This window comes from Aricia agestis, chromosome 1 (assembly GCF_905147365.1).
Source record: "Aricia agestis chromosome 1, ilAriAges1.1, whole genome shotgun sequence".
In the NCBI taxonomy this organism is placed as follows: Eukaryota; Metazoa; Arthropoda; class Insecta; order Lepidoptera; family Lycaenidae; genus Aricia; species Aricia agestis.
The window spans coordinates 26,882,233-26,905,877 of NC_056406.1; the positions used below are offsets into that span (position 1 = coordinate 26,882,233).

Genomic DNA, 23,645 nt, shown 5'->3' on the forward strand with positions numbered 1-23,645 from the left:
ATTTACGACGTGAAGAAAAGGATCGTAATATCCAAGTTCTGTCCAATGTAAGTACTTATGTATAAAAAAAATATACTTAGTTCTTTTTTTAAACTTTTCTCAAAACGCTCAAAACGATCCATAATCCGTTCCACTTGGGTTTGTATCACTGACGCTCACAAGCTAGTGGAACGGGAAAAACTACGGTCTTGAGCGTTAGCGTTTTTACCTCATCTGGATCGCGGGGGTCAAGGGTCGTTTTGAGCGAAAATGATGACGTCATGAGTGACGTCATAGCCGCGATCTAAACGACCCCGGTCGCCAAAGGGAACGGCAGAAGGGGACGTTTTGAGCGTTTTGGTTAAAATTAACGTCTTCTGGAACGCAGCCATATGTAATTTGAGCTCTGAATAAATTGATTCTTGACAGTAAAAAAATATTTTGTATGAAACGTACGAGATGTACACGGGTCACGGATGTGGTCGATACTAAGACAGATTTTGCTGTCATTATCTAAAGTAAGACCTATAAGTCTTACATTCTGAAAGTATTCGCCTTGCCTTAGGCGTCTAGAGGCTATTTGGTCGCTGACTGGCGCGAATAGAGCGCCTGTCGATTTTTCTAGCCAGTGACCTCCGCCCGCATACCCCTCGACCCCCGCGCCAGCGTTGCGGACATATTATTATTGTGCAGAGTGCAGACGCATCTAGCCACTTAGCCAGTCACTGGCGAACGTTTGTACGGTGTATATCTGTTTGGAATTTCTGCGGCAAAACTAAAGGTTAAGGAGATACTTTAAAATTTATACAACTTAATAGAGAGCACGAATGCTTGTGGGATAATATACACGATCCACTCGTGTAGGATCAACTCAAAAAACTCTGAAACAACTAAGATTACAATATTCTAATCTTTATGTCTTATCCTTTTGGGATCCTCTTACAGGTCGGTATCATACGCAACGGACGTCTCGCATCAAATGGATAATTTTTTCACAGTTTGCCCGCTGAATCGGCAGCGTACAATTTACCCACTAGCCTAGTAAATGAATGCTCAAAAGGGGGGGTGTGGATGGAATAGTCAAAAATAGAAATTTTGACTTAGGAACTTTGTTTGGACTAATTTGAAGATAAACATACTGGCTAGTCGGTAATCCGTACGCTGCCGATACAGTGGACGTACTGTAAAAAAAAATCCGTTTGATGCGAGACGTCCATTGCGTACCTACGATACCGACCTGTGGACGCTTACCTTTACGCGCTACGTCACAACTGTCGACTGCCGCCGACATGTGCCGTCGTCTGCCGTCGACTGCCGCTGACGCGGACGCGTGCCGCCGACACGTGCCGTTCATCTGTAAGCAGTCTGTCAAAAAAGTCATGAAATTAAAAAGTGGCAACATCGTAGTGTCATCCCTTTTTTCTTAGATTCCAGAGTCCAGACGACCTCTGTGGCTCAATGGTGAGCGCGTTGGTAGCTCAAGCCGGGGGTCGCGGGTTCGAATCCCAACGACGGAACAAAAAGTTTTCAATGTTCCCGGGTCTGGATGTGTATTAAATATGTGTATGATATAATAAAAATCTTAAATATATGTATAGTATAAAAGTATTAAATATATTTCCGTTGTCTGGTACCTGTAACACAAGTCCTTTAGGTACTTAGCACGGGGCCAGACTGACGTGGTGTGAAGCGTCCATAGGTATTATTATTATTAATTGATTTGAAAGGGATGACACTACGATGTTACCACTTTTTAATTTCATGACTTTTTTGACAGACTGTACGTTACCTCATACGACATATTGTACCGTGACTCATGAGGTGCCGCGTAGTATTATTAGACCAAAAGTAGGGGTAGCCGGTAGGTTTCATTATAGTATTAGTGCGCTCTGCGGTCCAAAGTGCGGTCTCGCTTTCATTGTTCATCATCATCATTCAACAACTCAGCGGATCAAAAAGAGATTGTCTTATGTCTATGTAATGGTTGTACTATGCAGCCTTTGATGCAGCCCACTAAAGGCTAAATCGAGAAAAAAAATGCGCATGTCATAAAGAATGACATGACATTTGTCACGTTGGCAAATGGCAGCTGTCAAACCATTGACTTCTGTTTCCTTCATTGTGTCAAACGCAGCAAATTGCAAAATGGCGGTGTTGTAGCTTGTTGACTGTTGTTTGATTATTCACATGTGTAAAAATTATTAGGATGATAATTTTGTAAATAAAATTATAGAATATCTTTACTTATTGCTCGTGTAATAATATAACTTAACATTGTTTTTGTGTAAGCCAATTTTTTTAATAACCAAAAATGGAGTACAGGTCTAGCAAACGTATAAAAGATGATAAATACAGCGATAACGAAGCATCTGAGGAAAAGCATAGGGATAGAAGATCCAAAAGACGTCGATCAAGATCTAGGACACCCAAAGAAAACCGAAACGAGAACCGATCCAAGCGTAGACATTCGAAGTCGCCAGCTAGAAACGACGAAAAGCAAAAACGTACACATGTAAAAGATGCTGAAACTAAGCCAGATCCACCCGTCAGAAAGGCAAAAGAGACTGACATGCTCAACACACGGACTGGAGGTGCTTACATTCCTCCTGCACGTCTCCGGATGATGCAAGCACAAATAACCGATAAGTCGTCAGTCGCATATCAGAGACTCGCCTGGGAAGCTCTGAAAAAGTCGATTCACGGACACATCAACAAGATCAATGTCGGTAATATCGGCATCATTATAAAAGAGCTTCTAAAAGAAAACATAGTGCGAGGTCGCGGTTTACTCTGTCGGTCAGTCATACAGGCCCAAGCTGCGTCGCCTACGTTCACTAATGTATACGCGGCTCTCGTCTCCGCCGTTAATTCGCGTTTTCCGAATATTGGAGAGCTCCTACTAAAAAGGCTGGTGATTCAATTTAAAAGAGGTTTCAAACGCAACGACAAGGCTACCTGTATTTCGTCAGCTTCTTTCATTGCTCATCTCGTAAATCAAAAAGTTGCACACGAAATTTTGGCCTTGGAGTTACTGACACTACTTGTGGAGACACCTACTGATGATTCAGTCGAAGTTGCAATAGCCTTCTTAAAGGAATGCGGACAGAAATTAACAGAAGTCTCTTCAAAAGGTTGTAATGCTATATTTGAAATGCTTAGAAATATTCTACATGAGGGGCAGCTGGATAAAAGAGTTCAGTACATGATAGAAGTTATGTTCCAAGTTTGGAAAGACGGGTTCAAGGACCACCCCGCCGTTATAGAGGAGTTGGAGCTGGTGCCAGAAGAGGAGCAGTTCACACACCTTCTTACACTGGACGATGCTACGGATTCACAGGATATTCTGAGTAAGATCATGTCTTGTTTTTTATTTTAAACCTTAGGAAGTTATTCAATATAAAGAATGGCATTTATGTAATTAGGGTTTTCTAATGCATTTAATTTTTCTTTACAGATGTTTTTAAATTTGATGACAAATATGAAGAAAATGAGCAGAAATATAAGACCCTCAGCAAGGAAATACTCGGGACTGATGCAGAGTCAGGAGAGGAGGATGGCTCCGATGGATCGGGGAGTGATGAGTCCGAAGATGAGGAGGACGACGAGGAAAAGAAAGATGTGACTATCATAGACAAAACTGAAACCAACTTGGTGGCACTACGTAGAACCATCTACCTCACAATAAATTCCAGTTTGGACTTTGAGGAGTGTGCTCATAAACTGATGAAAATGCAGCTGAAACCTGGACAGGAAATTGAACTCTGCCACATGTTCCTAGATTGCTGCGCAGAACAGAGGACATACGAGAAGTTCTATGGTCTTCTAGCCCAGAGGTTCTGTAACATCAACAGAATTTACATAGGTCCATTTGAAGAGATATTCAAAGATTCCTATGCTACTGCACATAGATTAGATACAAATAGGCTTAGGAATGTGAGCAAATTCTTTGCTCATCTCCTGTTCACTGACTCTATCAGCTGGGAAGTGCTGGAGTGTGTCAAGCTGAATGAGGAGGACACTACAAGTTCTAGTAGAATTTACATTAAGATTCTGTTTCAAGAGCTAGCCGAGTACATGGGCTTGAAAAAGCTAAATGACCGTCTCAAGGACCCGTAAGTTCTTTTTGGGGTTCACTCATCAAATTTCACTTTTCCTATTATTATATTTTACCCAGGTTATTCTTTAAGGTTTTTCAAATATAAAATGATCAAGTGAACCATCTCTTCAGAATTTTGCTTGTGATATTTTTTAAAATTTTTAATAAGTATATTAAAAAGTAACATATTTTTATTTATTTCAGGACATTGCAAGGGGCTTTCTCTGGGGTATTCCCAAGAGACAATCCAAAGAATACTCGTTTCTCCATCAATTTCTTCACTTCCATTGGTCTTGGTGGTTTGACTGATGAGCTTCGTGAGCATCTCAAACAAATGCCCAAGGTATACATTCCACATTTAAGGCGGGGATTAATCTCAATCCAAAACAATAACTTTGCACACAACCAAAGACCAAGCGTATACGCATCGCAATAAGATTCATTTTAGCTTAGCATAAAACTGAAGTCTCTCGAGCGGATTTTCTCTATTTTTCATGTTTTTTTTTTTAAATATCTTTGGAAATAAACATTAAGAAACAAAATTGTTCGGTTAAAGAATTTTTAATATAGATTTACTAACAATTTATTCAAATAAAATGTATAATTATCCTAGTTAATACTTATATTTCTATGAAATAGATTTTTATCGGAGGTGAGTTTGTAAATTAATTACAGCCAAAGTATTAAGTTTTATTAAAATGTTTAAGGTTTAAGGTATTTTAAATATTGTGCTTTATACCTCATATTTTTTAAAACTTCGTTATTACCAAGGAAGTCGCGGAATAAGAAATTGGGGTTTATTCTCGCCTTAATAAAAATACTTTTTTGTAACACAATTAACACTTGTTCACTTGCCTTAAAAAATAATTTATTATGTGTTTCAATAAAATTATTATGTGTTTCAATAAAATTATCTAAGTACCTAAGTCATTTTACACATAACAAAACTGCAAAGTAAATAAGACTAAACATTTTTCAGAATGTTCCACCACCAGTCACAGAAATCAATATAGACAGCGAGACAAGTTCAGATTCCAGTTCCAGCTCTAGTAGTAGTAGCAGCTCTGATTCTTCCTCCAGTGACTCGAGTGGTGAGAGCCACTATACATATTTTGTTTTTTTTTTTATTAAATGTGATCATTTAATTAGCAGATTATGTTGTTTTAAATTATGTTAAATTTTGTTAACAATGTCTTGAATTGTGAATTTTCTAATACCATCTCATTATAAAGGAACATTGAATATCTAATTACATGTTTGAATATTGTTATTTAAATACATTTTGGTATTGGTATACATCATTAACATTTTTCATATGAATTTCAGACACAGAAGAGCAAAGTGGAAAAAAAACTAAAGGTAAGAAGGGAAAAAAAGATAATGCAAAGAAGCCCCAGACTCCAGAACCAGAAGAAGCGGGATCCAATATATCAGCAAAGAGGTGGGGTCATGATGGTTTTTATGACACATACGGCCAAGGTGCAAAACGCGCGGAACCAAATAGGTCTGAAAGCTTTAGGCTCAATGAAAGGGAGCATGAAAATAGTAGAAGGAATAAATACCAAAAAAGTAATGGAGACGGTCGTAAAGACCGGGAAAAACGAGACAGAAGTGTAGATAAGGAGAGAAGAGAAAGATATGACGATAGAAATAAATGTAATGAAGGTGATACTAGATCAAGAGATAAAGAAAGTGGAAGAAGAAAAGAAAGAGATGAGGAAGAATCAAACAGAAAAGATAGAAATAGACATGAGACAAATCATGAACAGAGGCATAGAAGAAATTACGAAGACAATGAAACGAGACATAAAAATGACAGCGAAGATGAAACGCGACGTACAAAGGATGATTCAAGACGTAGTCGGGACGAAAATAATATGCGAAGGCGGGATGAAGAAAATGACACACGTAAACGAGATGATGATAATGATAACAGACGTAGACGAGATGATGACAATAATGCCAGGCGTGAACGGGATGATGGCAAAGATACGCGACGTAAGCGGGATGATGAAAATGATGCCAGACGAAGACAGGATAGTGCGAATAATACACGACGTGGGCAGGATGAAGAAATTGATATTAGACGTAAGCAAGATGATGATGATCATTTTAGGCGAAGACGTAATGACGACGATCACAGTAGACAAAGGCGGGATGATGAAAATGGTACTAGACGCCGACGCGATGATGATTCCAGGCGTAGACATGAACCAGAAAAGAACAGAGAAACATATAATGTACCAAAAAGAATGGAAGAAACGGAAGATACAACTCGCAGAAAAGTAGATAAAAGCGAAAGCATGCGAAGAAGAGAAAGAGAAAATGAGGAAAGAAGCAGAACAGAAGCATTACGACAGCGGAAAGATAGTAAAAAAGAAGCTAGAGAAATAAGAGAAAACAATGATGAAGCAAGACAAGACAAAAAAATACACAGAGATATGTTAGAACATGAAAGCCCAAAAGATTACGATAGAAAAAAATACGAGGAACAAAAGGTTGAAAAATATTCAAAAAGTAAGGATAAAAGAAAGAATAAAAAACAAAAAATAAAACAAAAAAGTGACACAGACAGCAGCAACACAAGTTCTGAGAGTGATTCAAGTTCCGATAGTGACACTGGTACAGAAAATAGCGATTCAAATTCAAATAGAGACACTAATAACAGGAACAATAAGAAAAAAGTTCAAAAAACTAAAAAAAGAAATTCTAGTGACTCAGACACTGAACAAAAGAATTTTTCTGGTCGGTATTGGGATAATTTTGACATTGAAAGTCGCAATAAAGCAGAAAACAAAATTAATAGGACAAAGTAGAACATAAAAATTATACAATAGTAAATAAAACTTTGTAAACAAATTTATACTTTAACTATTATGTTGTAGGTGTATTATTATAATTTATATAAAATTTATAGTCTGTCAAAAAAGTGAAGAAATTGATTGATTTGAAAGGGATGACACTACAATGTTGCCACTTTTTAATTTCTTCACTTTCTTGACACTATAATATATTCCTTTATGTCTAAAGGTAGCATTCGAATCAAGACGACCGCGACTCGAGACCGCGACCGCGACCCACGGCTTTATAATATGAATTAATAGGAAGTGTTGACCGATGCAAGTGACCGAGTCGAGCGACGTGTGGGCGCAGGGCGTGGCCTGCCGTCGACTTGCGTCGCGCGACCCAGTCGCTCACAAGGCAGTGCCGTGGCGCGACCGATACAAAAGTGCCGCGTATTCTTCGCACGAATACGAAATTTTTACGTGTTTCATATGGGTATATAGGTAGCACGACTCGGTCGGTAGCTGTCGCCCCGCGACCTGCGACCGGTTGCCGGTCTCGGTCGTCTTGAATCGAATACTATCTTAAAGGTGTTCGAACTAAGTGTACCTAACATTATAGCCAATTGGGCTCAATACAATTTTAAGTTTTAACTTTGGTTTTTAATGTTTTGTCCAAGCCCTCACTGACCTCTATTACGCGTACTTGTATGGAGGTAGAATCTTATATACAGTAAAGCCCTACATAAAACCCTTAACTTGTTTGAATGTTAAATTGACAATCATATTTTTGACAAGACTTGAAATACACAAGTTAAGAAATTTTTCATTATCCGGTGTATGTTTATCTAATAACTATACGGTACGGTACTTACATTTCTCTATGTTTTTTTTGTTAAAAACATGAAGAAAATTGATGTGAGACAAAAATGTGTGTCCTTACCAATCTTTTCAAAAAAACATAAAGAAATGTTAACATCAAATATTTCGGCTCCCTTCCTTCTATATTGCATGAAAAAGGATCACAAGTTCCCTCCATTCACGAAACCTATTATTGATCTTAAACCTCACTTGCTTATAAACTCCATTTTAAATGACGCTGATGTGGTCAACATAATAAAAACATTACAGTTTGACTCTAACAAGAATCAGTTATTAATATTAGGTAAGATGCCATTTTTACCAGCCTCTGTTAATATCACCTATACTAATAATGCACGTAATCAAAGATGTCTTATCAGCAGAGTACCTAGTAAAAAAAGATATTGTTAACCAATCACATAGGACTGAAAATAACTTTTTGGCATTGCTTTTCCTGGAGGCGATTGATTATGCAGCTCAGAAAGACTTTACTGCTTTTAAATTGACATGTCTACTCAATATTTATATCTCTACTCATAATTACATGAAGAGTAATGATTGGAGGCAGCCTAAAGAAATTTGGGATTATTTTAAAGAAGTTCTGATTCGTCTTACTATAGAGGTAATAAATCTTATACATTCTTGAAATAAGACAACATTGTTTATGCCAGTCATACTCAACCTTTTTTTATACGGGCCACAAACACGTTTTGGTCTTGGTGTCATGTCGCGGGACACGCGCACAGCCTGCAAATCGCAATCAAAGTGTTTTATGGTTAAAGCAATAAATTTTTTCAAAGTTAGCGATAAAATGAAAAACTTTCACGACAACTGCACTATTTTGCCGGTAGGGGTGAATTTTAAAATGGCTAAATACTATATTATGATGGCTAGATAGATAGAAAATTTAACTGAATATTATAATGTTCTCTACAAAAACATAAAATATAGTTAGATTGTAAAGTTATTACATTATTTGTACAAATTGTCTGCCTAGATTTCTTTCCTCGATCGAGGGGTTAACTAACGCGGGCCTCTGATCCCGGCGAGCCTCAGGTTGAGTATGGCTGGTTTAAGCTATTGTAACAACAAAAAACAATCTTGCTAGATCTTAATTGCTTTTTGTTGTTAAAGTTTTGATTTCTCAGAGATAAGAGTTAACTCTTATCTCTGAGAAATTAAAACTTTTGTATTCTATGTAAAAAGATAACCACACCATGATGATTTTTAGTACTGAGAATACTTGTATAATTATGCAGGACTCCCCAGACGGACAAGAAGTCTTTTCTCCGGATGAAAGTTATGATATTTTATCCCACTTCCATACCATTTACATGAATAATCTACCTTTGATACACATACTTGTATTTGGTGTGCATCGATTGAGATTGGTTTGGCCTTTTAATTGAATAAAAAATTATACATAATCAGAATGTATCAATTAAGTACCAAAAGATAAATAAAACATGTTTTTACTTTAAGTAAAATATTATTTATTTATGTTGAAGCTTCTACTATTTTAATTATTTTATTTTTCTTTCTTTTCTTTACTTTGCCATCAAGAACTGCTTTGTTTTTAGTATTTTGGCCACTGTTTGATTTCTTTTTCTTCTTTTTACATGATAAGGGATTAGGATTTTTAGGTTTCTTCCTTTTGACTATTATTTTTTGTTCCTCTAATTTTTCTTCCACTCCCATAGCTTTTTTTATGTTTTTTAAAGCTTCATTTTGTGTTTCACTTATGAACATGTATTTATTTGACTCCATAGAGAGACCAGCTTTATTGTAGCTGGCTTTGGATGGCTTTTCCAGCGTTGGAGACTTGTTATGTAGATACAAAAGTGGTATACCTGGTTTAAGTCTAAGTTTTTCTTGTAAATCTCTATCTTGAGTTGCTAATATGTAGTGATTTTCATTTTTCTTGCCCACCATTGACAATATACACTGAGATCCTGATACAGGATCCTTGTGATTACATTCGTGAATACCAAATTGTTTCAATATTGTTAAAGCTCCATGAGTCTTCTTGGCAATCTTTTCTGTTTCTATGATAATGCATCGAGTGGTTAATAATTTTGCTTTACCATTCAAGTACTTAGTTATCTGGTCTCTCACATTAATATGTTCCTGTAAAAGTAAATAGTATATCCATAAGCAATCTATAGGAAATTATAAATATTTTAGAATAAAGAACAAAATACCTAGTTTTGATTACTGCTCGCAGGCTCTGGAAAATTTTCCTGCCACCTCATACTTTGTTCTTTAAGTGTAAGATGAGAATCCGCACTGTCGGCCTCGGGATCTGGTAGTTCTTCTAATGGAACTTGAATATCTTCATGAGGCAACTGCTCGGCCCTCCATTCCTCGTCGACTATATCGATGAGCCGACCGTTCCTTCGATATTTACTATCCATAGCTTTAAGCGACTGAATCGAGCAGTAACCAAAACACGACTGCAAAAAACAAGACGACTTACTTTGAAAGCTGAAAAACAGAAGGTGCCATCGATTAAAACTTGGTATGGTTGATGGAATCCATAGTTATTGTAATAAAACTTTAAATATTTTTGAACTTTCTTATATCTTGTAATCTTCATGGTAAGAATTCAGTTTTATTTACCTAAAAATACTAATTATTCATATTCTGCAGAGATAATTGCACAGATTAATGTATGTAGCAAGCTAGTTATTTGGAAAATAGAAACATGTGTATCAAGTCAAAATAAAAATCACGGCGATCCGCGATTTGAGTTTTGACATCTGATTAATCCATTGACTTTTTTAAGTGGATGCGGCATAATGGTCTCTACCAAATCAAAATAGTGTGGCCGGTCCGCCATTTTATGTTCCGGTTCTCCGAGGTCTACAAATTTAAACTAGTAATCTGTGCTCCGAGGTACATAACACAGGTTACTAGTATATATTTGGTACATAAACTGTCAAAGTGTCGTATTAAAGGGATGTCGATATTGTAAGAAAATAACGATATATCGATACATCGATATTTGAAAAAATATCAATATCGGTCTCGATATATCGCGAAAAAAATATTGATATATCGGTCAAATTTTTCGACCAATTTGCTTTTTTTTAATTAATTTATAGTCCTTCTCTTCTTCTTTATCAAAAAAGTTAAGAAATTTAAAAAAGTTTGTCCTTGGATCGGTACGTTTATATTTTTACTAAAATTTTTGTTATCTTTCCGATGGCTTGACTTCGTATGTGCTAATTTAGTTAATAATTAGACAATAAATAAGATTTGTGATAGAATAGAATATAACATGGCTTGATTTTCGATATTTAATCAACATAGAAATTAGTAGACTTGACGTTTAGTGATGTACTTTTTTATCGAATTTAAAAAATATAAGGTGAAGAATCTGATCATTTATTTAAAAGATTGTAACCTTAATCTGCCTCGTTATCTGTTTGACAACACATAATCATAACAAAATCAATGTCATTTCAATAGTCACTTTGTTTTCATTCTAATAATAATTTTACTCATTATGTAAACATCAAACTTCTATAACCCAAATTAAAAGTGATACAGCAGTTTATTTAAAGCATCGCTGTACTATAGTGTTTGATGTTAATTATTACTAGCTATTTGACCGAGCTTTGCTCGGTATTCGATAAAGCACGAATAAAATTACATTTTCTAAAAATGATTCCTAGCTACATATATACTGTCGTATAGTACTGTACTGTAGCATTATATCTTTATGATTTGGACCCATGCGGAAACATCCGTTTCCGCTCCGTGAGTAAACGTTCCCGCCACATTACTCACGTAATGAACAATTTGAACATTTATCGCAGTAAGTTTTTTATCTGACTAACTTAATAATGTGCAGTAATAGTGATACGCGAGTACGCGATTCGGACATAAATGTCGCGGGCGGTAGTTCGACAAATAATCCCGCGAGTGTTTCGAACAATGTGCTCGAGTTGCAGCCGCCGCAACGGCCTGTGCAAGATCCTTAATTATTTAGTTTATTTTAATTTTACTATTAATTGTTAAAGTATAAATACAATGGAGTATTTTGTACTTTTCAAGTGCCTACCTAGTACCTGTTGCCATTATTGATATCGAGCAAAAAATAGCAAAAAAATCACGTTTGTTGTGTGGGAGCCCCCCCCCCCCCCCTATATTAAATTTAATTTGTTTTAGTATCTGTTATTTTATCGGTAACAGACATACACATTATGTCGGCTGTACACTCTCGCCGAGACACAGCGAGGCGGCCCGAGTGCGAGAGTGTAAATGGGTGCGCTCGCCTCGTCTCGCCTGTCTCGGACCCTCTCGGTCCGGTGTCGGTATTTTGCGCCCGAGACAAAGGGTCTCGCGAGGAAAGCGAGCGCATTACTGTGCACTCGCGTTTTTCACTACTAGTCGCGCCGCTAGACAGTGCAGAACAGAAAAATAACAATAATAAACGTCATTATCAGTCATTATCTGTGAGAAATAAAATTAAATATGATTATAGATCTTTGGATTACAATGATATCTTTCGATGCATAGAGAAAAATAATGGTCCATCTTCTCTGAGTTCATAACTGCAATTGAACTAAGCGAGAATGTACATGATCGCACTCGGGCAAGGGGCTCTCGCACGAGACTCTCGCCCGAGAGCTCTCGGCGAGAGTGTACAGCCGACATTACACAATCTGTGAAAATTTCAGAAGAGTAGTGGTTATGGAGATATACAGCCGAGACAGACAATAAGACATCGAAGTCTTAGGAATAGAGTCCCTTTATAGGGTCCCTTTTTTTCTTCTTAAAGATATTCAAAAAATAATAAGCGGGGGATGTTACTACATCGCTATAGAAGCCAAAACTGTGGCTAGTTTTTTGTGTCTGTCTGTCTGTATGTTTGTTCCAGCATCACACGAAAACTACTGATCTGATTTGAATGTGGTTTACGCAGACATATTTGTCTTTTTTCAACTTAACATCTGATTATATAATATTATGAATGTTTATCTATTGCCTAGTTACGATTTTGTCAAACAGTTGATTATTTTGCCGAATTGAGTTGGTCCCATAGTAAAAGTTTTTCGTAATCATGGATGATTTCAACCTTTTTCGGCCTTTAAATTATTTTTGTTAGACTATGTGATATTAATTATTTATCACTTTAATTCTTTTAATAGTATTTAAATACCTACCAAAATACATCGATATCGTCGTAATAATAATTAATCGACACCGTAGATACACCGGACATCACTAGACCGTGTACCGTTGACACTATTCTGACAATATAGTGTCATTGAAGTCGGCGACATAGGTTTCCATATAAACGGCGCTACATAACACTTCTCCTTATTTCCCTGTTCCCGCCCGCATGCGACATTAGCAAATATTTTTACCTTCAGATCGTCCGTACTCACACATTGCATCCGGCGATGCATCAAATTCAACAGAATTCGTTCATTCAGTAATCAGTTCCTTATAAACGGCGCTACATAAGGCCCCATCCCCACTCGCGCGCGAACCGCGAACGACGCCGCGGAATTTCCACGAAACGTGAGTGTGGATCCGGTTCGCATATTTTGCGCACTTCGCGGCTGGTTCCCCGACCGCATCCCCACACGCGCGCGAACCGTGCGCGACGCCGCGGCGCCGCGAAATTCCTGCGAAGCATGAGTGACTGCCGATCCACACTCGCGCGTGACAGCGCGCCGCGAACCGCAGCGCGCTGTCGCGATCACTACTTTTGTGAGTATAGTACTAAATTGGGATGATAGAGTATCATTCCAATTTGGTACGCCAAAAGAAACATTTTGAACATCGGTTCACAGACGGCGGAGTAATCGTTGAATATAAAAAAACGAACATAACACCTCCCCCATTTTGAAAGTCAGTTAAAATATTTTCCGTAAAATTCCTAATAATTTACGCGAGTGAAGCCGCGCGGGTCATCTAGTTCTTTATCTTTTTTTTATCCGTATTTATCTTACTTTATAATATAAAGTAAGATAAATACGGCTCAAAAGCGCAAACTATAGTGCGTCAAGAAAGTGAAGAAATAAAAAAGTGGCAACATTGCGGACATGTCGCGAACTTTGCGAGTGTGGATCAGTAAATTTGGCAGTATGCGCGATCCGCGGCGCGCTGAGTGTGGATCGGCAGTAACCAAGAAGTTTAGTAACCATAATATATATTATGTCTATGGCAGTAACACTTCTCCATAATTCCCTGTTCTGAGGTTGCAGTACACCGACAGTATATATTATGTCTATGCAGTACACCGCCACACGGACCACGGTACACCATAGACTTTTTTTGAATTTGTCCCGGTCGGGACATGCAAAGGGAGCGATGCCCATACAGCCATACACCATAGACTAGTAGTGTTAAAAAAATGACAAGTTTCATAGACAATCGTTATTTTTTATTTCATGCTCGCTCGCTCTCGCTTCCATGTTTGTTCGTGGTCATTTTGCATTTTTGTTAGTTTTTCAATAAAGTCATTCAATTAGTGGTTTCTTTATATAATAAGTGTGTGATTAATGAAATTATTGGATTCTCGGCGACCTTTTGAGGATTTGTCGCCCTTTACGAGTGCTTAACGGAAATATATCAACAGGGAGGGTACGTCTTTCACGTCCTTATAATCTAGAAAATGCGTCATTTTATCGAATATTGTCGCGTAGGAAATCTCTACTGCAGACTTACATATCAGCACTAAGCCATTGTACGTTCAGCAGGGTGCTTAAACCTCGCTAATACTAATATCGGTATAATGGGCTACAGCTGATTGTCTCCGCGAATTGGAAGTAGTCGGACAAGGAAGGAGCGATACGAGCTGACACGGTTAGTCATCGGTCGACAATAATTTCGAAGGCAATTTTTACCGTGCTGGTAAATTGACACAATTTACTGTAAGATCAGAGCGAGGCATTATCTGCGATAGTGTTTCATTGTTCAGTTTACCTTTGTGATTTCGCGATCCTACGCACGCAAAGATAACAAGTTTTTTTTGTCCTGATTTCTTCTTTATTGCGTTTTGATCGGTTTACGGGACGGTTAGTGTTTTTTTTCACTTAGTTTTAATGTTGACTCCTTCAGATGGTATCAAATTGTGTTTTCGTATCGTTGCTAGCCGGTGAGTGAGTTTCAGAGTGTGTAGAGAGTTCATTGTTGTGAAGGTGTTGAACCATTGAAACAATAATACACGGAGTGTGCAAGATAAAAAACAATTGAAGTGCCTGTAGCACATTAGCTGTAGTGTATTATAAATAATAAACTACTACCTACTAACAACTATCTGTAATTCACGTAAGTTTGCGTCCACCCCCTGTTTGACTTATAAGAATATCTAATAAGAATTCCTAAGCAACAAATACTATTCTGATGTAATGTTTTTCCAGAACTGTTAGAATTAAGAACAGATGATTTAAATTATTGATTTACATAATATATCAGCTGTTCTACACTGTATGTATTAAATTAATTTTAGAGCCAATACTCGTAGCCCATACTACTGTGTCATACCTTAATCTACTTTCATTAAGTAGATTATACCATTATTCTCTTTTACCATAAAAAATATAATATTAAAACAATCATGGCTAATTTATTTCACAATTATTATGTATTTGAAACAACAATATTTTTATCAATAGGTCTTAGATGATACTTTGTTGTATTATCATGGCAAAATAATATTTAGCTTCACTGTGTTATCATGTAGTAATCATTCTGTTCTGTATTGTTACAACTTTTATTTGTTTTATTTTTATAGTACTAATAACATAATATTATAAAGTTATGTTGACAATAACCTGTCAAGCCCCAAGAGGTCGAATCCGACCGGGATGACAATAGATTTCCAAGAATCCACGATAAAACTAAGAAAACTATAAATATTATTAACATTTACTATAGTCACTCTTCAGTCCTCGTGTTTTGAAGTGTCTTATCAGTGAATGTTTATCTATATGTTTGGCATCACAATTCACAGCTCTTAAATGTTTGAATGAGTTAATTTTGTGCATGAAAAGAGAAACTCAATCAAGAGAATTTGTAAGTGCTGATTGATACAGTAGCAGGTGCCAGGTTGTTGCTGGACTCGGTTGAAACATGTTTACCATTACTAGATATTGGGCTGCTTACAAGCTGCTGTTTCAATGTGAATCAGCATTAACTTGTTTGGCAACTTGCTTATTGTTTTGAACTAAGAGAGTGTGTAAAAGCATCAGCAGTACTAACTTACAAAACAATCTTTACTTCATAGTTCATTTGACATACACTCAACTTAAGTGCTCTTACTTCAGTTTGACAAGTTAGTACTGCTGAGTCCTGATCTTTACTTCATACTACATACAACTCTCACAATCAATCTCTCAGAGACCATCAGAATCTACTCAATAATATTTTTCATTATCTTATTTCTATTATATTTATTGATATTAGGGTATATTGCAGGCAATGTCGACAAACAGGAGCGGAGCGGCGGCGCGGGGCAACGGCGCGCCGCAGACCAAGGTGTGCCAGTTCAAGCTGGTGCTGCTAGGGGAGTCGGCGGTGGGCAAATCGTCGCTGGTGCTGCGCTTCGTGAAGGGCCAGTTCCACGAGTACCAGGAGAGCACCATCGGCGCCGCCTTCCTCACGCAGACGCTCTGCCTCGACGACACCACCGTTAAGTTCGAGATATGGGACACAGCGGGGCAGGAAAGGTGCGTTAACAATAACATATTGTGTAACATCTGCCTACAATTAAATGCTGGCTTTAAGCCAGAAGGATGTATAAAAAAAAGTCGTTTTTAGGGTTCCGTACCCATAGGGTAAAAACGGGACCCTATGACTAAGACTTTGTTGTCGGTCCACCGGTCTGTCTGTCACCAAGCTGTATCTTATGAACTGTAATAGGTTGATATTTTCGCAAAAATAAAATAATATTTAAGGGGGGGCTCCCATACAACAAATGTGATATTTTTAGCCTGCTTGTTATCAATAATGAGAACAGGTAGGTACTTGAAATTTTCACACAAAAGCCCTAATTATATGTTTACTTTAATCATTAATAATAATATTAAAATAAAATAAAAAATTAATTTAATTTTTGCTCTATAACATAACTCTTCGTGCGCGAGTCCGACTCGCACTTGGCTGATTATTTTGTAAGAAGAAAATATGTAGATGTAAGTCCAATATTGGGAGTTTTGGAATAGTTCAAATACAAAAGATCATTTCACGGTTATAGGTATGAAAATTATAAAGAGCCAATGTTATCTGGGCTATTGATAGTTGATAAATATGTAATTACGGACTCCCCATTTTTAGGGTTCCGTACCCAAAGGGTAAAAAGGGACCCTATTACTAAGACTTGGATGTCTGTCTGTCCGTCTGTCTGTCTCCAGGCTGTATCTCAAGAACTGCTATAGTTAGACTTCTGAAATTTTCAGACTGTGTATATCTGTTGCCGCTATAACAACAAATACTGAAAACAAAATAAAATTAATATTTAAGGGAGCCCCCCATAAATATTATACAACAAACGTGATTTTTTCAGCCTTTTTCGCTCTATATCAATAATGGCAAGAGGTAGGCACTTGAATTTTTCACATATTCTTTTGTTGTATGTGTACTTTAATATTTAATAATAAAATAAAAATAAGGGTTAATAAAAATTGTGTTTTTGTATGGGAGCCCCTCTCATATTTTTTGCTCCTTTACGGTACGGAACCCTTTGTGCGCTAGTCCAACTCGCACTTGGCCGATTATTTTCAATTATTTTGGGTTTATTATATTGCTGCATAGTTGGGTAAAAAATATTTTACACAGTTAGGTACCTAAAATGTTTAAAAACACCCTGCAAGAGAATCCGCCTTTATATGTCGGCGGATGATCTGCTGATGGACCCTCTTCACGTCTTCAGCGGATGATGCGTCCGTCAAGATAATATAGTGGCAGCTGTATACAGTATGACTGGTGAGACATGTTCAATACTCGTGGACGTGTTATTTGGCTATTATATTAGTTGAAATTATTTACCCAACGGCGGGAGGGGTAGCGCGCGGTAATTTACTAACTGCCGCACTCAGAGTGGAACATTAATTACTTAAATGTAATTAATTCAAAATTTTGACATAAGCCCCATACATTATCTGTCAAACTCTCCATTAAATTGAAGGTTAATCGTCATTAAATGTCTCCGAGTACGGCGGTCTGATTACGGCGGTAAGTGTCCATGATTCATTTATTTAAAGGGAAATTTGGTCAAAAATTAAGTAAGTACCTAATTTTATTACATAATTATAATGAGAATCGAGTACCGAGTACTCTCCTTAAGTATTGACCATGTCTCACCAGTCATGTTGTATATGTATAATATTATAATTAATACGATAAGAGCAGTCGATTTATGTGTTGTGGTGTTGCAGGTATCACAGTTTAGCGCCAATGTACTACCGGGGCGCGCAGGCGGCCATCGTAGTCTACGACATTACTAATCAGGTAAATACAATACATTTATCCAATGTCCATACTAATAATATAAATACGAACGTGTGTCCGTCTGTTATCTCTTCACGCTCAAACCCCAACGATTCGGATGAAATTTGATCTAGAGATAAAAAAGGCATAGAAAAGGATTTTACTACAACAGAATGTGTTGTGTGCAGTTCCCGCGCAATATAGTAATTTTGGCCCAAAAAGTTACGGGCTACATATTTTATTTAAATTTGAAATAGTACGTGAGAATATTTACCTCACTGTAATGTTCAAGCCATAATATGCTAGTATGTGAAATGGTGTTACCAGTTTCTATTATCTCTTTTATTATAATTCGGAATGACGACAGTCGACACATACATTAATTAAAAAATAAATTAATGACATCCTGCCTGTGTGTATTCTTTTGCGAGGTATGCTTAGGTAATTTCAAATTTTGTTTATTTGTACATAGGCAGGTACTACATTACTACATGCAGGCAAAACGTCAAACCGACACATTTATTTACACACAAAACTGTATATACTAAGTTGTACCATTGAAATCACGTGCTTCGTCTTAAACACGATCTCAAGGTAAACAGAGTAAAAAATGTTAAATTATACAGTTATGGTGGGTTGCACCAACTTACTTTAGCTATAATTGTAACTTTAACGATAACTACAATGCAAAATGTCAAATCTTTGGTTAAAGTCAAAAATGGACGCCATATTTAACCATAACCTTGAGCTCGACAAGGCTTTGAATGAACGTGGCGAAAAAAAGAACTAACGCTGTCATCATACAAAAACGCAATTTTTGACAGTTCTCCTTTACCAGCAGCGCCCCGCCCACGTTCATTTCAAGCCTTGTCGGGTCATCTGTCAAATTCTGTGGTCAAGGTTAAAGTTAAAGTTAGCCTTAACTATAGAACCATAACTTTACCTTTAACCACGCCTCTGATGCAACCCATACTTAATAGTAAGAATAAATTCTATCGATCACGATATACTTTTATGATTAATTATTTATTACTATAGCCTGTACGACTTAGTCACAATAGGGGATCTATTCAAGGGTCGCAGTGACATCAGGACTACTTGACCTGCCTTCAGCACAAGAAAACGACTTAGGAAGAGAGTGAATCATTACATTACGCTACCGATTTCGTTCCAACGGAATACGTGAGCGTCATTGGTCCGACATTTCGCTGATGACGTCACTCTTGTTAACTGTATGTAACTCATATTCCGAAGACAAAGTCGCGTGCTAATGTCATGATCGTCGGAACTTGTAAATAAGGCTCGCGCGCTGCGCAGGCGCAACTCGCAAGGTCGTGCAAGTAAACAGTCACAAGTGGAGCGTGTAGTACTAATCACAGTTAAATTGTTATCTTTATGATCTTGCCAGTCTTACTGTTCAGCAAGGCTGCTTCAGGCGTCCAAATTCTTTCCGTGGTTTTAGCTACAACTCGCTACGGCTACCTGTTAGCGGGTAAAATATTTAATTACGATTTAGATGAATCTATTCATATTTTATAATGCAATTTTTTATAAGCTTCTTAACTTATCTTATTACACTACTAATAAAGATTCGGCGACTATAATATTATTATAAGTCGTGCGAGTGCGAGAGTGCGAGAAATACCTACTAGTTTGTAGAAATGTTTACGGTGGTTCAGGCCACGATCGATATAAAAATATAATTTATGCTCGCTTTTGTTGGTTGTAAGTTGTAGTGGAAAACCCTAACTGGTGTTTAGCACGTGATTACGAAATGCATAGTTGCTTCGTGACGTCACGTAAGTTATCAGTCGTCCGGCTTTTGGGACCAACGTAGGCCGTCAATATTCTGTAAAAATCCCCTATTTTTGGAAGCTATGTAGTATGTACCATTTCATAAAAAATAACATGCCGGAGTTTTTATTACTAAAGGTACGCTAGGTTAGAAAATCGTACAATGGTCCTCGCAGTCGCATACGCTTACATTATCGCGTTTTTAAAAGTTTAATAGGAATATGGAGGATTCTCTATGACTTTTATTTGTGAGAAACTTAAAATCCGAACCGTTGGAACAAGGATGTCCCAGAGTCCAGACCATGAAAGGCCGTGCTCGTTGCGCAATACACTAATTACAGTGCTAATGCTCTTGTTCGGTACCGACTCGATTTTTTGCGATTTTAATATTCCTATTGCATTAGTGGAATATTTACCTACGTTTTAATCAGCTAGGTATCTGCTTTGTAAATTCCAATAGGTATTAGGTATCTATCAATAGGTACTAGGTATCTGCTTTGTAAATTCCAATCAGTGATATTTAAAGAAACTTTGATCAGTCATTGAAATTTTTGAAAATCCTTTCTCAGGTGCGTTTGTTTTGAAATTTTAGCGTCTCATAATCACTTCACTTTTTCGCTTATCATCTTATGCAATTAATGGCCTTTTGTTCTCAAATTGTTTACTGGCTAATACATTTATGTATGTCTAATGTGAAACTAGTAAATAGTAATACAATCGCACCGCTATCCTTGAGTGCACTTCGGCTGAGTGCAGGCTGTGTTTTATATAACCTGGCGTGCGGCGGGCGGCGGCGGCTGCTTCGTCCGTGACCTTTGGGCGCTCAGACTCGTTGGCGACTGAAATGCTGCACGAGCACTGTTCTCACAATATCTATAAATATAAAATACACTAGAATTTTGGTTGAACTCTTAGCCCTCTGAATCTACAGGTAACGCTGTTGTTACGGGTAGATTTGCAGGATTTATAGAGAGGTCATATTTGCGTATGTCCTCTCTGTAGGGTTCTAAGCTTACTACAAGTCGCAACAGAACTGACATTGACCCAAAGCGGTGCCTGATATGTGATAATGCAGCTCAGCGGGTCAGTATACTCGGAATAAGATTGCAGACTTGTGTACAACAAGGCAACAATACCCTGTTTATATGTTCCCAATATCTAAACATGTACATGTTAAATTAGGTTATTCATTATATCAACAAAATATTCACATAAGTGGAAAAATGTAAATATAAAATTTGAGCTAAAATACGCGTCTCGTAGCTCGTATAAAATGATCTATTATTATGTTGTCACAAATAGACGAACATCATAAAGTTTGGTGAAAGTGGGCAAGGAAGTCGCAATCAACTATTTATATTCTATTTATAAATGAGATCTATCATTTACGAGTAATTTAATAAAAGGATACGCCCCTCATGCGGGTGCGGGGGGCGGGGCCCGCGGGGCGCCGGCCGGCCGGTCCTTATCAGATATTATGTCCGTGGCAACTGGCAAGTGAATACTTACTAAATTTAGGCTACGAATGAATACTTATAATATTATAATTTGTCCCGAAAAATGGCTGAAATCAACAAAAAATTTAAAGCCTGTATCGACGTCAATAGAGAAAATATTTGTGTACTTATTTGGTGTAGCTATGCTCATGATTATTATACATTTATAATATGTACAATATACATAATATTTGATATTTTTTCAAAGAATAATTAATAAAGTTTCGGTTAGCATTAAGTGGGAAACGTACAGACGCTTTGAAAGAAGGCCAAGGAATAGAAGCCATGTCATGGCTTCTATTCCTTGGCCTTCTTTCAAGGACTTATTTGAATTTTATTTTTTTAATTTGAATAATTTTGAAGCGTCGATTGTTATAACTTTTAATTAATAATTATTATTCCGTAGAGTCTTTGCGTGGGCGAAGCTACGTCTCCAATCTTATTACATCTGAATACTTACAAGTATTGTCGTCATTTCATTTGCTGGGCCTGTGGTATAATTCAATACAATTGTCTTAATGAAGGAAGGCATAACGACTAAAAATTCCATGAATTCCATGAACCTTGTTTATTAAATTGAATAAAACTTCAATTTAACAAACTAGGTGTGAAATAATTAATTTATCATTATTCATCAGCAAACTATATTCCGGATTGTCTGATGACTCATATTTTGTTATCTTAATTTTTGGCTCGGTTACGATTTACGCCACAGTCAACAACACAAGTAATCATTGTAAAACATATTATTTTCCAATACTTATACGGAATATTATAAATTATAATATGTACTTAACCACAAATCTGATATCTATAGGAATAAGGGGTACCACTACCTTATTTCAATAGATATCAGATTTGTGGTATACAGTGTGTAACAAAAATAAGTGATAATACCTTAGGGTGTGTATGTGTTCCTTGTAGAGACTTCACTGTGAAAGTAGCAGCGCTGAAAGACGAAAAAATTTTTTCACTTTTGTATGGGCAAGGGCCCGAGCGTCACGAGTTTCCCCATACAAAAGTGAAAAAAAAAAGTTGGTCTTTCAGGGCTGCTACTTTCACAGCGAACTCTCTACAAGGAACACGTACACATCCTAAAGTATTATCACTTATTTTTGTTACACCCTGTATAATCTGAAGTCTAAGCCTGCTGGTAAGGTTTAAGGTGACGCCGTGTTAAAGTAAAAAACCGTGTTGGATACGCCGGCCCGGCCTCTCATAGAAGATAAGAAATGAAACAGCAAGAAATGGAAAAGGCGTAAGCGATAAAATGGTTTTTGTCGCGTAATTTAAAAACCATAAATATATTTCATATAGGCTAATATGGGCAAATTAAAGTGTATGCTCAAGCATAGCAAGCAACCAATCTATGTACAAATTTTGGAAGCTTAAATCACTCTCCTCTGTTGGCAAAATTAGAATCCCTTTTTTACTTAATTTATTATTCCGTGTTATAAAAATTGACCAACCGTGTTATGCTATGGGTAATTCAAAAACAAAGACATTGATGAATACTGACAATGAACTTTAATTTCTTAGCTTTAGTCATTGCTGAGAAAAATCCATATCGCTACAGCCAAATTATCAAGGCGTCGCCTTAATGGCGACCAGATATCCCCCACCAATTGTAACGTATCAGGCAGAAACAGCAATGTTGAGCAGGGCCGGGCTCAGGGGGGAGGGGGCGAGCCGGGCATTTGCCCAGAGCGGCAAAAATGAGGGGCGGCGAAATAGACTTATTCCTATCTTCCAACCTAGCCATCCACCACTTAAGTTTGAGAATTTTACCAGCTAACATACCTTAAGTCTGGCAGTGGAAATATTTGAGTATTTTACTTAAATAATCCTCCCATTTTCCCCCAACAAATATGATTCCTGTATAGGTAAAGGGCGGCGAAAATGCTCTTTGCCCGGAGCGGCTAAATGGCTAGATCGGGCCCCGACGTTGAGAAAGTTATCCGACTGTTATTCGGCAACTGACTTCTCCAACGCATCAAACAGAAACCACGTACTTACTAGATTTCTGTTGCGCAAAGTCCTATCTATTTTAATAGTAAATGATATTATGTAGGCATGCAATGATCAGCTGTTGACAATCGTCGTGGTGACCGTCGCGCGGCGACCGGCGCGGGCGAGTCGCGTGCCCCGCCGACATTGACCGCGATGTGACAACAGCCTCGTGATCACCAA

The 23,645-nt window shown here is 37.3% G+C and overlaps 4 protein-coding genes and 1 pseudogene across 11 annotated transcripts in view; 3 read left to right on the forward strand and 2 right to left on the reverse strand.

Moving 5' to 3' along the window:
- Window positions 1–2,119: 2,119 nt before the first annotated feature.
- LOC121733203 (pre-mRNA-splicing factor CWC22 homolog) lies at window positions 2,120–6,978 on the forward strand. Of its 2 annotated transcripts, XM_042123392.1 has the most exons (6): window positions 2,120–3,326; window positions 3,434–4,091; window positions 4,280–4,418; window positions 5,055–5,166; window positions 5,402–5,914; window positions 5,960–6,978. In XM_042123392.1, the coding sequence occupies exons 1-6, from the start codon at window positions 2,291–2,293 to the stop codon at window positions 6,889–6,891; spliced, it is 3,390 nt and encodes a 1,129-aa protein (XP_041979326.1). In that variant the 5' UTR covers window positions 2,120–2,290; the 3' UTR covers window positions 6,892–6,978. The 2 variants fall into 2 exon arrangements, with proteins under 2 accessions (XP_041979326.1, XP_041979317.1); XM_042123383.1 differs by having other exon boundaries at window positions 5,402–6,978.
- A 776-nt stretch (window positions 6,979–7,754) lies between these two features.
- LOC121733249 lies at window positions 7,755–9,215 on the forward strand (annotated as a pseudogene).
- Window position 9,216: 1 nt separating this feature from the next.
- Window positions 9,217–10,331, reverse strand: LOC121733285 (rRNA-processing protein UTP23 homolog). Its single transcript, XM_042123505.1, has 2 exons — window positions 10,196–10,331; window positions 9,217–9,846 (listed from the first exon to the last, which is right to left on the reverse strand). Exons 1-2 carry the CDS (start codon window positions 10,313–10,315, stop codon window positions 9,217–9,219), a joined length of 750 nt encoding a protein of 249 aa, XP_041979439.1. The 5' UTR covers window positions 10,316–10,331.
- Window positions 9,706–10,425, reverse strand: LOC121733235 (anaphase-promoting complex subunit 13). Of its 3 annotated transcripts, none has more exons than XM_042123450.1 (3): window positions 10,339–10,425; window positions 9,921–10,172; window positions 9,706–9,846 (listed from the first exon to the last, which is right to left on the reverse strand). In XM_042123450.1, the coding sequence occupies exon 2, from the start codon at window positions 10,131–10,133 to the stop codon at window positions 9,921–9,923; it is 213 nt and encodes a 70-aa protein (XP_041979384.1). In that variant the 5' UTR covers window positions 10,134–10,172; window positions 10,339–10,425; the 3' UTR covers window positions 9,706–9,846. The 3 variants fall into 3 exon arrangements, with proteins under 3 accessions (XP_041979384.1, XP_041979368.1, XP_041979375.1); XM_042123434.1 differs by having other exon boundaries at window positions 9,921–10,203; XM_042123441.1 differs by lacking the exon at window positions 10,339–10,425 and having other exon boundaries at window positions 9,921–10,210.
- Window positions 10,426–14,121: 3,696 nt separating this feature from the next.
- LOC121732302 (ras-related protein Rab-5B) overlaps window positions 14,122–23,645 on the forward strand; it is a 30,982-nt gene continuing 21,458 nt past the window's right edge. For 2 of the 5 annotated variants that reach the window (XR_006036350.1, XM_042122145.1), the window contains exons 1-3: window positions 14,122–14,319; window positions 16,156–16,406; window positions 18,114–18,186. Coding sequence is in view for 4 of the 5 variants with exons in the window: in XM_042122145.1 (XP_041978079.1) it covers window positions 16,159–16,406; window positions 18,114–18,186 (321 nt within the window). In the remaining variant the exon portion in view is untranslated. The other 3 variants (XM_042122157.1, XM_042122165.1, XM_042122173.1) reach the window with 3 other exon arrangements.